Genomic DNA, 12,424 nt, shown 5'->3' with positions numbered 1-12,424 from the left:
CATCATCAGTAAAAGTAATAAAATACCCGTACCCTCCCCTAGCCAAAGTACTCATAGGTCCGCAAACATCAGTATGTATGAGGGCTAAAAGATCATTGGCCCTTTCACTTAAGCCTGTGAAAGGAGACTTTGTCATTTTTCCCATTAAGAAAAATTCACATACTTCAAATGATTCAAAATCAAATGATTTGAGAATTCCATCCTTATGAAGTTTCTCTATGCGCTTTGAGCTTATATGGCCTAATCGACAATGCCATAGGTAAGTAGGGTTCAAATCATTTGGTTTGTGTTTCTTGTTTTCTATGTGATAGATATGGTTTTGTAAGTCTAGTACATATAAACCATTTGATAATTTAGCAGAGACATAGAACATACCATTCAAATATGCTGAACAACAATTATTCATAATTTGAAATGAAAAACCTTCCGAATCCAAAATCGGAATAGAAATTATGTTCTTGGTAATAACTGGAACGTAATAACAATTATAAAGTTCTAATATTAAACCAGAAGGCAAGCGTAAACTATAATCTCCTACAGCTAAAGCAGCAACTCTTGCTCCATTGCCTACTCGGAGATCCACTTCGCCTTTGCTCAAGCTCCTACTTCTTTTTAGTCCCTGCACATTACCAATAATGTGAGATCCACAAGCGGTATCAAATACCCAAGAAGCAGTTGTAGCTAAATTAACTTCTATGACATAGATACCTGAAGTTAAAGCACCAGTCTTCTTATCCTCCAGATACTTGGGGCAGTTCCTCTTCCAATGACCAATCTTGTGGCAGTGGTAGCACTCATGTTGAGCAGCTACCTTAGCCTTGGGAGTGGCCTTTGGCTTGGTTGAAGAGTTCTCATTGGCAACTACCTTGCCCTTGTTCTTCTTCATGGGAGCCCCTTTCTTCTTGAACTTCTTACCTTTACTAACCATTAGAACATCCTTATGTTTAGGTTTATTTGGTAAGTTTCTCTCAGCCTGAATTAGTGAACCATGCAACTCTTGCAGGGTAGCCTCCCCTCCTTGCATGTAGAAGTTCAACTTAAAGTTATGAAAATCTTCAGGCAAGGATCTGATGACTATGTCAGTTGCCAGGTCCTTAGGATAAGGGAAACCCAATTTCTCCATGTTCTGAAAATGTCCAATCAAATCAAACAGATGCGGACCAACGGGCTTCCCCTCTTCCAACTTGGAATCCAGAAGTTCGCAGTTTGCTTCAAATCTCTCCAATCTAGCATTTTTCTGAAACAAAGTTTTCAGTTGCTGGATTATGCTATAGGCATCCAGACCATCAAAACGTTTTTGATACTCTGGTTCCATGCAAGCAAGCATCAAGCATGTTACCTGCAGGGAGTTATCCTCTAGAGTTTGTCTAGCTCGCCTTTGAGCTGCAGTAGCATTTTCTGGCAGGGGTTCATGGAGAGGATTGTCAAGAACACTTTCTTTTCCTTCCGCTCTGAGAACAATTCTCACAGCCATTTGCCATTGTAGGAAGTTGGTAGCATTCAATTTGTCTTTTTCAATTAGAGGGCGCAAGTTAAAAGTAGAGTTGTTTGCACCAGACATGATAACTACAATAAAAAGTAAAGCAAGATTCAATATAATGTTTATCAAAAGTAGCAATTAAACAAATTCAATTCACTACTACCCTTTATTCAAAATTAGAGGTCCCCATTGAATAAAGAATTAACCAAGATCCCCTCCCACTACAATCAAACGGACTTTGGCCCTGCTACTTTAATTTATAGTATTTGAGGTAAGTAAACATTTTACTAATTATAACTGATTATAACTCTTGGTAGACAGGTTAACAACTCTTTGTATTTTCCTATCTCTTAGCTTCAAAACCCAAAACTTTGTCTTTTGATAGTTTTGTTGAGTTAAACCAAACATTAACATGTAAGTTTCAAAAACCTATCCTACTATCCCCGGAATTATAAGCAACACCCTGCTTTGGCAGAACCTATTACTCATGATCTAAGGCTTTATAGGTGTTGAATGGAAAAGCACTTAAACTCAATATTATTTTGGGACCTAAGTTTACTATGTTGGTTAATTAAAAGTGAACACATTGCTTTAAATAACCACATACATAAACTCAATAAGCATTTTAAGGCAATATAAAATGCATAAAAATAAATGTGATCCTAGTATGGCCCCTAAAATAAGCTCAAATCTTCTTGGGTTCCTGTTCATCTTTCATGGATCTCCATCCTTGAATTTCTGATTGAACCTTCTTACTCCATCGAGCTCATAATACGAACTTTATAATCTAATTTAAGCTTTTAAATTAAATTACAACAATACAGAACGATGCGCATATCGTATTTCAAAATTTACAAGAATACAAAACGATACGCAGATCGTATTTTCTATCCTATTTTGGGCCATACTAGTCACTCGCCTCTAACAAAATATCATATATATTCCATACACGCATATAATATCAAACAATATTAAACACAAATTATTTACTTATTAACTGTTAATAAGCAAATAATATTTCCAAAATGATTATAAAAACTTAAACAATTTAAGTTTAAAATTATTTAGGAAACTTTATTATTTTAATTCAATTACTATTTAAATATGGCTAGAATAATCTCATTAATCTAGAATTTGCATTCATTGAAAATTACGAATTATGCTCAAATAGAAAATCTGATTTTCCAATATAAAATAAAAATCAAATTACTCAAACCTTTTGGAAATTAATTTTTATTTTTCCAAATTCCAAAACTGATTTAAAGGAGCTGATATATTCGGACCTTGATATTCTTTTAATTCAAGTTGTCAAACTGATTTTTAAATTCCCTTTTATTTTATCTCATTTATTTATTTTTATTTTTTTTAAAAAAATAGAACAAAAAGGGATAGCAGGACTGCAGTAGCATTCAAAACAACAAAAGCATGACCAACAAAGCTTCCACGAAGCTTCACCTAACATCACCAGCAATTAAACAACTTTCTCCGGCCATTTTGCGGCTGAAGAGCCCATCCATGGTCGATCACAACCACCAGCTTAAGCCGGCAGCCAAGCCGACCGTCGAGCCAGGCCGCAACAGTTAACCAGCCGCAACCTCAGCAAGTCGCAACAGCAGCCAGGCACAACGGCGACGTCAATACGCCGCCTCTCCCACCGCCTGTACGCCGCCCATTCTTCTGCCGGAAGGCCGCCCTAGTTCACCCTCCACCGTGGCTCCACCATCGCAGGTGGTGCCACCCAGCCATGGTGGGCAATTTTATTTAAATTGTGCAACAATTGTCAATTTAAATTAATCTTTATCCAACCTTTGTTTAAAGATTAAAAATTTTAATTAGGGTCTTATATCCGAAAATTATGCTTGAAATTCGAATAAATCAACAAACCTTAAACTGAATTTTAGGGTTGTTACTAATTAGATTTCAATTTATAATCTTATTAAAATTTAAATCTAACAATAATTCAAAATCTAAGGCATAATTATCTAATTGTATTCAAAAAAAAAAATCAGAAAATAACAATTATTTTCCGGAAAATTCGAAATAAATTACCATGCTGATCTATTGAATTTTCTTAACAAATAAAATCAAGAATTTTAATTGTTATCCTTAAATTTTATGATTAATCGAATTAAACATAAAAATTAACCAAATTCAATAATTAATATACCAAAATTCCGAAAATTAGGTAAAAAATTACCAAAAAATTTCGGCTATTATATAAAAATTAGGGGATAATCAGTAGATTTATATATATTAATTTTGCAAATTCAAGCCATAAATAAATCTTCCCTTAATTGAATCAAAATAATAATGTTGCATACAATCATGATCATAAAATATTATGCAAGAGGCTAAAACTGATACCACTGTAGGAACATATAGATGCATAAAGCGGAATTTCAGGAAACAATTTCCTAACATCTATCACAGGATCTCATGCACAACATAATATAGATCAGATTATGATGAAAGAATAATCACCTTTGTAGCGTGTTCTCCCGTTCATATGCAAGCTTCGAAGATCTTAGAGCCCCACTTGTTGCTCCTCTACTCAGTCCACAAGCACGAATTGAATCCCACGTATGCTAGTACGGAAGAGAGCGATCACAATCAGTCTCTTGCTTTTTTTTGGGAAGTACGGCGTTTCAGAGAATAAGAGTTAGGGTTGTTGTGTTTTTCTTTTGTCAGATATTCGATGAACGTGATTTCTAAATCCCTGACATTATAACTATTATAATGTGAGAGTTTTAGGTTAACACAAAACTTAAGCCCAACATTCTTCCCTTAACAGACCGGTTGCCATCGGGCCTTTTGGGCCCATTCCAATTAGTGCTTATATGTGTGACCTTATAGGATTAATATATTTTAGTTGTAGGTCCAATCAATATTGTCCTACTAATCACATTTATTCTCTAGCAAGCAAATATGATTACTAAAATAATTAACTTATTATCTTCATAATTAATTCCTATTTATATTTAGTAATTGCCGGAAATGTCTAAGGACATAATTCCTTCAGCACGAAGCTAGGCCCAGAGCCCAGCAAGCCCGCACGCGCCAAGCAAGGCGGGCCGAGCAGCAGCAGCGCCCTCGTGGGCTGCGTGCATGTCGCCAGCGCCCATGGGCCAGCGAGCAAACAGCAGCACTTGTGGGCTTGCGAGCTGCGGGCTGCGTAGCATTGTGGGCTCAAGGGCCACGCATGCACTACCTTGGAGATTAGGATTACTTCGTCAGGAAGTAATCGCGTTTACTTCAAGTATTACGATACTCTTGGATAAGAGAAATTGTCCTTGATGAAAGATGCCAATGAAGTTGATGGTTGACACTTTCGATCATTCCTCCAGTGATCGGTCCTTTTGTAAAACTTAAAGTCAAGCCTAAAAAAGCTGGTACAAGAGTTTCGTGAGACCAATTCATTCGGTAGAAAAACACCTAGACTTGTCCTTATTTCTTCACAACAATCTCCTTAAGATGAGGCCCAATCTTTCGTCTGCACGTTTGTCCCGTAAAGAAACATCAAAGAAGTTCCAGCATGAAATTTGGAGTTGAGACGTTGGATGTGACCTTCTTAGCCGTGGTTGGTGCAAGATAACGATGAGAGATTTGGTGCTCAATTGGAAGCTTACCCCAAATCTTGATGTTTGAAATGTCGAATTGATATCTCGTGTTGGAGAATTTTGGTCGAAAGTTGGTTCATGTAGCTTTCTCAAATCTTCATTTCCAACATTTGGATTCCTGGTGCTTGATGACTTTCTCCAGAATATTTGATGAATTCTCCCAGGTCTTCAAGAAAATTTGGTGATGTTTTGGTCCTTTTGAACTTTGATACGTGATGGTGATTGGAAGCTTTCTCCATCCTTCAATTTATCTCTTTTATAAATTTCTGGTGCTTGGAAGCTTTCTCCAGATCTCAATGTAGTTAAACCTCTGGTGCTTGGAAGCTTTCTCCAGATCGCTTGTACGAGGTGTTTGGTGCTTTTGAGCTTTCTCAAAACTTTGAGTAAATGGCGACAATCTTTCATGGTCATCATTTTCAAAAAATTGCTTTCTCCAAACTTTGAGTAAATGACGACAATCTTTCATGGTCATCATTTTAAAAAAATAACTTTTTTGAAGACTAAGTAACAAATTTTATTTTATTTTTACTCATGCCCCCGCTGTCGTACTTCGTTTTAAAAACATTTGGTGTTTAAAAAAAACTATTGTGCCCAGTTGAGTTTGTTTGATGGAATACAATTTCAAATTATACTCCAAAATTATTTTCACTTTTTTTGATGTGACTGGCCTTTAATTTTTTTATTATCCAAGATGCTTGCGTACCAAATAAATGATTATTTTTTCACTTTTTTGGATCAAGCCAAACGTAGTTCAAAGTGTCTTTTTTTGTTATGCAATTTAGGCTCATGCGTAGGAGCTTTGAGGACCATCTTTTTCACCTTTGCCCCCAGGATCATTTTTGAAATTTCTTACAGACTTGTGGACCCAAATCGTCAAAGTCTCAACAAATGTTCGACTAATTGGACTTTACTTCATGATTGGCTATCGAATTCTCCATTTCATGAGCTTGAGTTGCCAATAAACTCAAATGTTTTAGGCTTGTTTCCTTGCAAGATATAAACCAAGTCACAGTGCATGCCCTGGATGAACATGTCAACTGCAGAAGTTTCGTGCAAATGATCCTTGCATTGAATACTTAGTGTCCGCCAGCGATCGATGTATTCCACGACCGATTCATCCTCCAATTGGCTTGTTTATGCCAACTCCATCATGCTGACAATGCGACGAGTGCTTATGAAGCGGTTCAGAAACAATTCTTCCATCTGGTCCCAATTATCAATCGATCCAAATTCTAATTTGTTGGCATACCAATCAAAGGCAACCTCTTTTAGTGATCGAACAAACTGCTTCACGATCAAGTCTCCATCGGTCCCTACATGGTTACACGTTTCAATAAAATGTGCAACGTGTTTTCTGGGATTGCCCTTTCCATCAAACTACACAAATTTTGGTGGTTTATAAGCGCTAGGCATCTCCAAGATATCAATCCTTTTTGTGTAAGGTTTGATGCAAAGGCCACCTTTGTCAGGATCTACTCCAAGTTGGTGTTTGACAGTTTTTGCTATCATATCTTGAATTTGTTGGAAGTTGAATGAATTGCCATGGGGCTTTCTACTCTCTCTTGGTTTCGACATCACAATCGATTTACATCCATCGCTTTCGCCTTTGCTTTACCCATTTATAACAGTTTAACCCATTTTGTCAGGTTTAACCATTAAACATGCCCGGGGTTGATTAAAATAACTAAAATGGGCCAAATTAATTTATGCACCTAAGTTAATTACTTTTCTTGACCGTCAAATAATTACAGAGTCAATATTTTGAATTTTGACCCGAATAATATCCAACGTGGCACATTAACAAATTTTCTGTGCCTACAAATTGCCCCCTCAAGACTGTATCACGTACACAATTTTAAGTGTTCACTCGTGATTGAGTCTCGGACCTTTTTTGTTAACACAAATTAGCTTGTGCAACTTGATCCACCTTCTAATAGTTTGGACTTGACGATTTGTATACCCAGGATAGTCTGACCTCTTTTCATTTTAGGATAAGATCATAAAGCTTCCTCATCAATTGATTTAATAGTCCATAACTCATTAGATTTTCAACGCCTTTTTTTCTTCTTTAGCACACCTCTCTTTTGAAGATAGAAATTCTAAACTTTATCTTGATAAATACCCATGAGAGTTGTATACCTTATGAACTTCTTGGAAGACAAACCTTATTTGTGGCTATAAATATAGCCTCCTGATTTTCTTTTCAAATCACCGATGACAATGTAAGCTCTCAACTACAACTTATAACCTCAACATCAAAGTTAGCATTCTTTGCTTTTATCACGAAGCCACGACGGAGGAGCCCTCTCGTAGACAAGACATATTTTTCCTGCTACCTTGGTGTAATAGTGCAGCTGCCATGATGCCAAGGAGGGAAATCAAACTATAATCGAAGTATATATATTGATCGGATGCCGAAACCGCGAGCTACTGCCATTTCATACCTTGAAGCCACGTCCGTAGCCTTTACCTTTTCCGCCGATCTTGATGTCATGAAGGAGGTGATCGAACCTGATCTTGACTCCATGAACGAAGGTGTCATCCTTGCCGTCGACAAGCTGATGTCCGAGAAGGAGGTGTTCGTCGGTCCGAAAATTAAGGAGGTGCCTCATCAGCTACCTGTTACCGTGATGCCAACCCGTCCATGCTTGATTAAAAATACTTTTTGTTGTTTAATTTTCTTTCTTGCAGGTTTGGAGACTGACTGAATACAAATAATCAATGGAGAGGAAGCATCATTCAACCATTATACTGCCTTGGAGTCTAACTGAATAAGGATCTGACCTTGACGTTGCTATAGTCTGTTGTTATCACGCTTATTATCCTCACTATCCTTGTTGTTCGAGGAGCTTGATTTGAGTTTGAGAGTCGGAGTTACTTATAAACTGAGCTGTACTTGAGAACGGAGACAAAGTTGTCCTTATTATAATGTTTAAAGGTGCGAAAATCGAAGACTAGAGACGTCAAAGAACAAGCCTCGTCCTCTCTATATGTTGCCCTTAAAGTTGAGTAAAGCATCGTCACCGTTATCGCTACTAAAGAGCATCACTACCTTGCAGAGCCGAATATCACTACTTTGCGGAGCGGAGTCCAACTACCTTGAAGGTATATCAATCACGCTTATCTTTCAAGCAATTTTAATTTCTATATGATTTCCAATTCCGTGATTACAGTCCCTGCTTTGTGATTTATTTATTTGATTTTCTTCTTCTGTTTGCCTTTTGTTATATGAGTAGTTGTTCTTTTTTTTTTTTTTCTTCATTCTTTAACGTTAATGCACTTCTTTCTTTATCCTTCTTTTTTTTTAAAAAAAAAAAGAACGGTTTTTTCATGAAATGCCCCTGAGGTTTGCAATAATGCACCAAATACCCCTGCGCGTTTCAAAATTCATAGAATACCCCTATAATTTCGTATTGTTCATTAAATACCCCTGGATTTAACGGACGTTAGCTTGCCGTTAGTTGTGTTTCACCAATTTGCCCTTAATTCTTATTTGGTGCGACTTAGGCAACAATTGTGACAGAAATTCCAAAAAAAAAAAATCCCAACTTCTCCTCTTTCTCTCTCCTCTGCCCTGTTCTTCAACCTCGTCACCGGCAATAGAGCCACCGGAATGTCCAGTTTGCTTGCAATCCTACGACGGCGACTCTGCAATTCACGCGTACTCAACTCTGCCCATCTTGCACTCAGCTCGTCAAGTACCCCCATGCGCAGGGACCCACTGCTCTCCCCAAGAACATCGACCTTCTCCGTTTCTCTTTCCTCCTTCAACAACAAGACCCCAACTCAAAACCCCTAAATGACAATGCCAACATCCCGCTACTCAATGTCAATTCCTCTCCCATACATCGTTTTTCGCCGCGAATATGGTCGGAGGAGCTCTATGCTTCTGGGAAGGACTGGATTCTGCCCGATGGTGCGGTTTTGACGGAGGATGGATTGGTTACTACTACTAGTAGGATTAGAATTGGTTCAACTTTTATGGATTTGAGTTTGCCGTCCGCAATTATGCGGTGTCGTTTAGTCGAAAATCAGGTGGTGGGTCTTGTTAAAATCGGACAGTTTGAGTTGAATGATAAATTGTTAGAGTACAGCTATATGGGCAAAATTATGAGTATTGTTAGTTTGATGAATGTTGATAAAAGACACGAAATAAGTTGGGCTTTGTTTGTGGTTGTTTGGGTTTGTCTTGCGTTTTCTTTGATGAGTTTGGGCATGTTTGTGTTGACATATGTGAGGCCTTGGTGATAGGAAGGAAGTTACGTGAGTGTGTTGTGGAGGAAGGCAAAGGTGGGCGTGAAATCAATGGCTCTGAGGCTCAATTACTAATTCAAAAGATGTTGAACATGGGTGCATTTGTGAGCCCTGAAGTGTGGATGGAGTTGCTTGGTAGGGAAAAAATTGAGGTAGAGAAGAACGCTGTAAATGCTAGTCTGGTTATTAGCCTGTGTTTTGATAATTCTCTTATTGGGAATAAGTTTCTTGTAGAGATGTACAATTACTTGACAACAGTTTTTCAAGGAAAGAATGAGGAGGTTTCTGCAGTTACTGTCTACCTAATTGTATGCTGCTGTACGTAATTGCATCGCGAGGGAGGCATGGATCAAATTGAATGAACGACCTTCAATCTAATTGAAAAGATAAATAATGCAGACTAACATTTGTAACCAACTGAAATCATTATTGAGTAGTTGAATCACTGTTGAACCGAGGACCATGAATTTGCATCAATCCAATCAAACGCAATAGGACTCAGGAACGCATCTGGTATGCCGAAAGAACTGACCAATGCAAGGGTGTGAGGACGCACTGCAGAGCTTAATCACCTCTTGTCTTACTACAACAGAATTCTCAACAGACAAATAGCCATAACGAAGGAATGGAGCATCTTCTTCCAAGATTGGGTATTTGGTGCAAAAAACTTTATAAATAAGTGTATACTATGCAAAAACTTTATATGTAGGTGTATTGAATGAATTATAAACATGACTTAACGGAGGACTAACGGAAAATCATAATAGGGGTATTTGGTGAACAGTACGGAAAAAATAGGGGTATTATATGAATTTTGAAATGCGTAGGGGTATTTGGTGCATTATTGCAAACCTCAGGGGCATTTCATGAAAAAACCGAAAAAAGAAAGAATCGTGATGATTGTGATGATTGTGGAACCCTCAAAATCTTGGTTTGTTTTTTCTTTCTTCCTTGCGTGACTTTTTCCAAAAAGTGTTTTTTTTTTTTCCTTTTTTTTAAGAAAAAAAAAAGAATATGATGAATGATGAATTGATGATGACGATTGGTAATGGCGATCAAAAGGAAATTGACCCTTGATCGAATAATATATCAATTCCTTTAAAAAAAATAACCTCTTTTCACCAAATAAGATGCCCCTGTTAAGTTATACTACATATTACTTACGTACTCAATTAAGTACACTTCTATTATTAAGCTCGATCGTATTTGAATATAATGTGTCATGCTTTTACGTTGTTGGACATGCACTAACATGAAATCACCATTATTTATTTCCTTTGTAGAAACAACATTAATCACCGTGGTTTACTTCAAGTATTACGATACTCTTGGATAAGAGAAATTATCCTTGATGAAAGATGCCAATGAAATTGATGGTTGACATTTTCGTTCTTTCCTCCAGTGATCGGTCCTTTTGTAAAACTTAAACTCAAGCCTGAAAAAGTTGGTACAAGAGTTTCGTGAGACCAATTCATTCGGTAGCAAAACACCTAGACTTGTCCTTCTTGCTTCACAACAATCTCCTTAAGATGAGGCCTAATCTTTTGTCTGCACGTTTGTCCCGTAAAGAAACATCAAAGAAGTTCCAGCAGCTAGTAAACTCAGTTCTCATGAGTATCAGTGTGTACTAGAGTCAATTGTTCCTTCTGCCACCTGCTATAATCAAGAGAATCAATGCTATCTGCAGATCCTACCTGTGGTTCGGAGCTTATGATGACAGTAGACCAGGCAGTGTCAGTTGGGATAAGTTCTGCTTTACAAAATAACAAGGTGGCTTGGGGTTCAGAAATCTCTCTATTTGGAATCAAGCTGCAGTAGGGAAGTTGGCTTGGGTAGTTGCACAGAAATAGGACAACCTTTGGGTGAAGTGGATCCATGCTCTACATGTTAAAAAGAAGAATTGGCAGCTATTTGTTCCTTCTCTAGCTGCTAGTTGGCTTGCGAAGCACATCTGCAAGGTCGAGAGTGTGTGCAATGATAAGCTTAATGGCTATAGTTGGCTTACTACTCCCACTTATTCTATTAAAAACATGCATGCCAAGCTTTGTACTCAACTAGATAGAGTCCATTGGCCTAGATACCTTTGGAACAGACTATCTATCCCCAAGCACAAGTTCTCCCTCAAGCTTGCTCTATGGGATAGACATAAAACTAAAGACAGACTGTACCAATATGGCATAGGTACTGATAGCTTGTGTGCTATTTGTGGTACTGCTCCAGAAACAAGCAGTCACCTATTTTTTGAATGCTCTTACAGCCATGGTTGTTTGGCTGAAGTTACAGATTGGTGTGTCTCTCTCAACTGGAAGAATATTCTACAGGTCCTTAATTGTACAAGGAGATACTGCATAAATGCTTTTAAAAGGAGGTTCATCTTTGCAACCATTGCAGGGTTGGTGTATGTAATCTGGAGGGCTAGGAATACCTCAGTGTGGGAGGGAGCAGTTCTTACTGCTACTGCTATTATTCAAACATTGAAGTATGATGTTAAACATAGAGCTATTCAGCTTTATCTAGATAGACTCAATGCGTCAGATAGGAACTGGTTGTATGCACTATAGCTTGTTCTTAGGGCTGTTCAGTCTCAGGTTGTTGAGACTTGTTGTTTGTGGAAGTGTATTCCTTGCACTCTGCTTGGTCTTGTCGTTCTAGGATGTAACCAGCTTTTCAGGTTATAATATATTCCTCTCTTGCTTGCCAAAAAAAAAGATGTTCCAGCATAAAATTTAGAGTTGAGACGTTGGTGCTCAATCGGAAGCTTACCCTAAATCTCGATGTTTGAAATGTTGATTTGATATCTCGTGTTGAAGAATTTTGGTCAAAGGTTGGTGCATGTTGCTTTCTCCAATCTTCATGTTCAACATTTGGATTCCTAGTGATTGGTGACTTTCTCCAAGAAATTTGGTCGAAGGTTGGTGCATGTAAATTTCTCCATCCTTCAATTTATCTCTTTTATAAATTTCTGGTGCTTGGAAGCTTTCTCCTGATCTCAATGTAGTTGGACCCCTGGTGCTAGGAAACTTTCCTCAGATCGCTGGTTCGAGGTATTTGGTGCATTTCATCTTTCTCCAAA

General features: G+C 37.8%; 1 protein-coding gene across 1 annotated transcript; it reads right to left on the bottom strand.

Annotated features, from left to right (window-relative positions):
• Nucleotides 1–248: 248 nt before the first annotated feature.
• LOC130464325 (uncharacterized) lies at nucleotides 249–1,123 on the bottom strand. Its single transcript, XM_056833851.1, has 2 exons — nucleotides 709–1,123; nucleotides 249–619 (listed from the first exon to the last, which is right to left on the bottom strand). The coding sequence occupies exons 1-2, from the start codon at nucleotides 1,121–1,123 to the stop codon at nucleotides 603–605; spliced, it is 432 nt and encodes a 143-aa protein (XP_056689829.1). The 3' UTR covers nucleotides 249–602.
• Between the last annotated feature and the right edge of the window lie 11,301 nt (nucleotides 1,124–12,424).

Source organism: Spinacia oleracea, chromosome 1, assembly GCF_020520425.1.
Source record: "Spinacia oleracea cultivar Varoflay chromosome 1, BTI_SOV_V1, whole genome shotgun sequence".
Taxonomy (NCBI): domain Eukaryota; kingdom Viridiplantae; phylum Streptophyta; class Magnoliopsida; order Caryophyllales; family Amaranthaceae; genus Spinacia; species Spinacia oleracea.
Note: the sequence above shows the minus strand (reverse complement) of the source record. Positions and strands in the feature narration are given on the sequence as shown.

Excerpts from the sequence above, each read along its gene's own strand:
- LOC130464325 (XM_056833851.1), bottom strand. The coding sequence starts at position 1,123 with ATGGAGAAATTGGGTTTCCCTTATCCTAAGGACCTGGCAACTGACATA.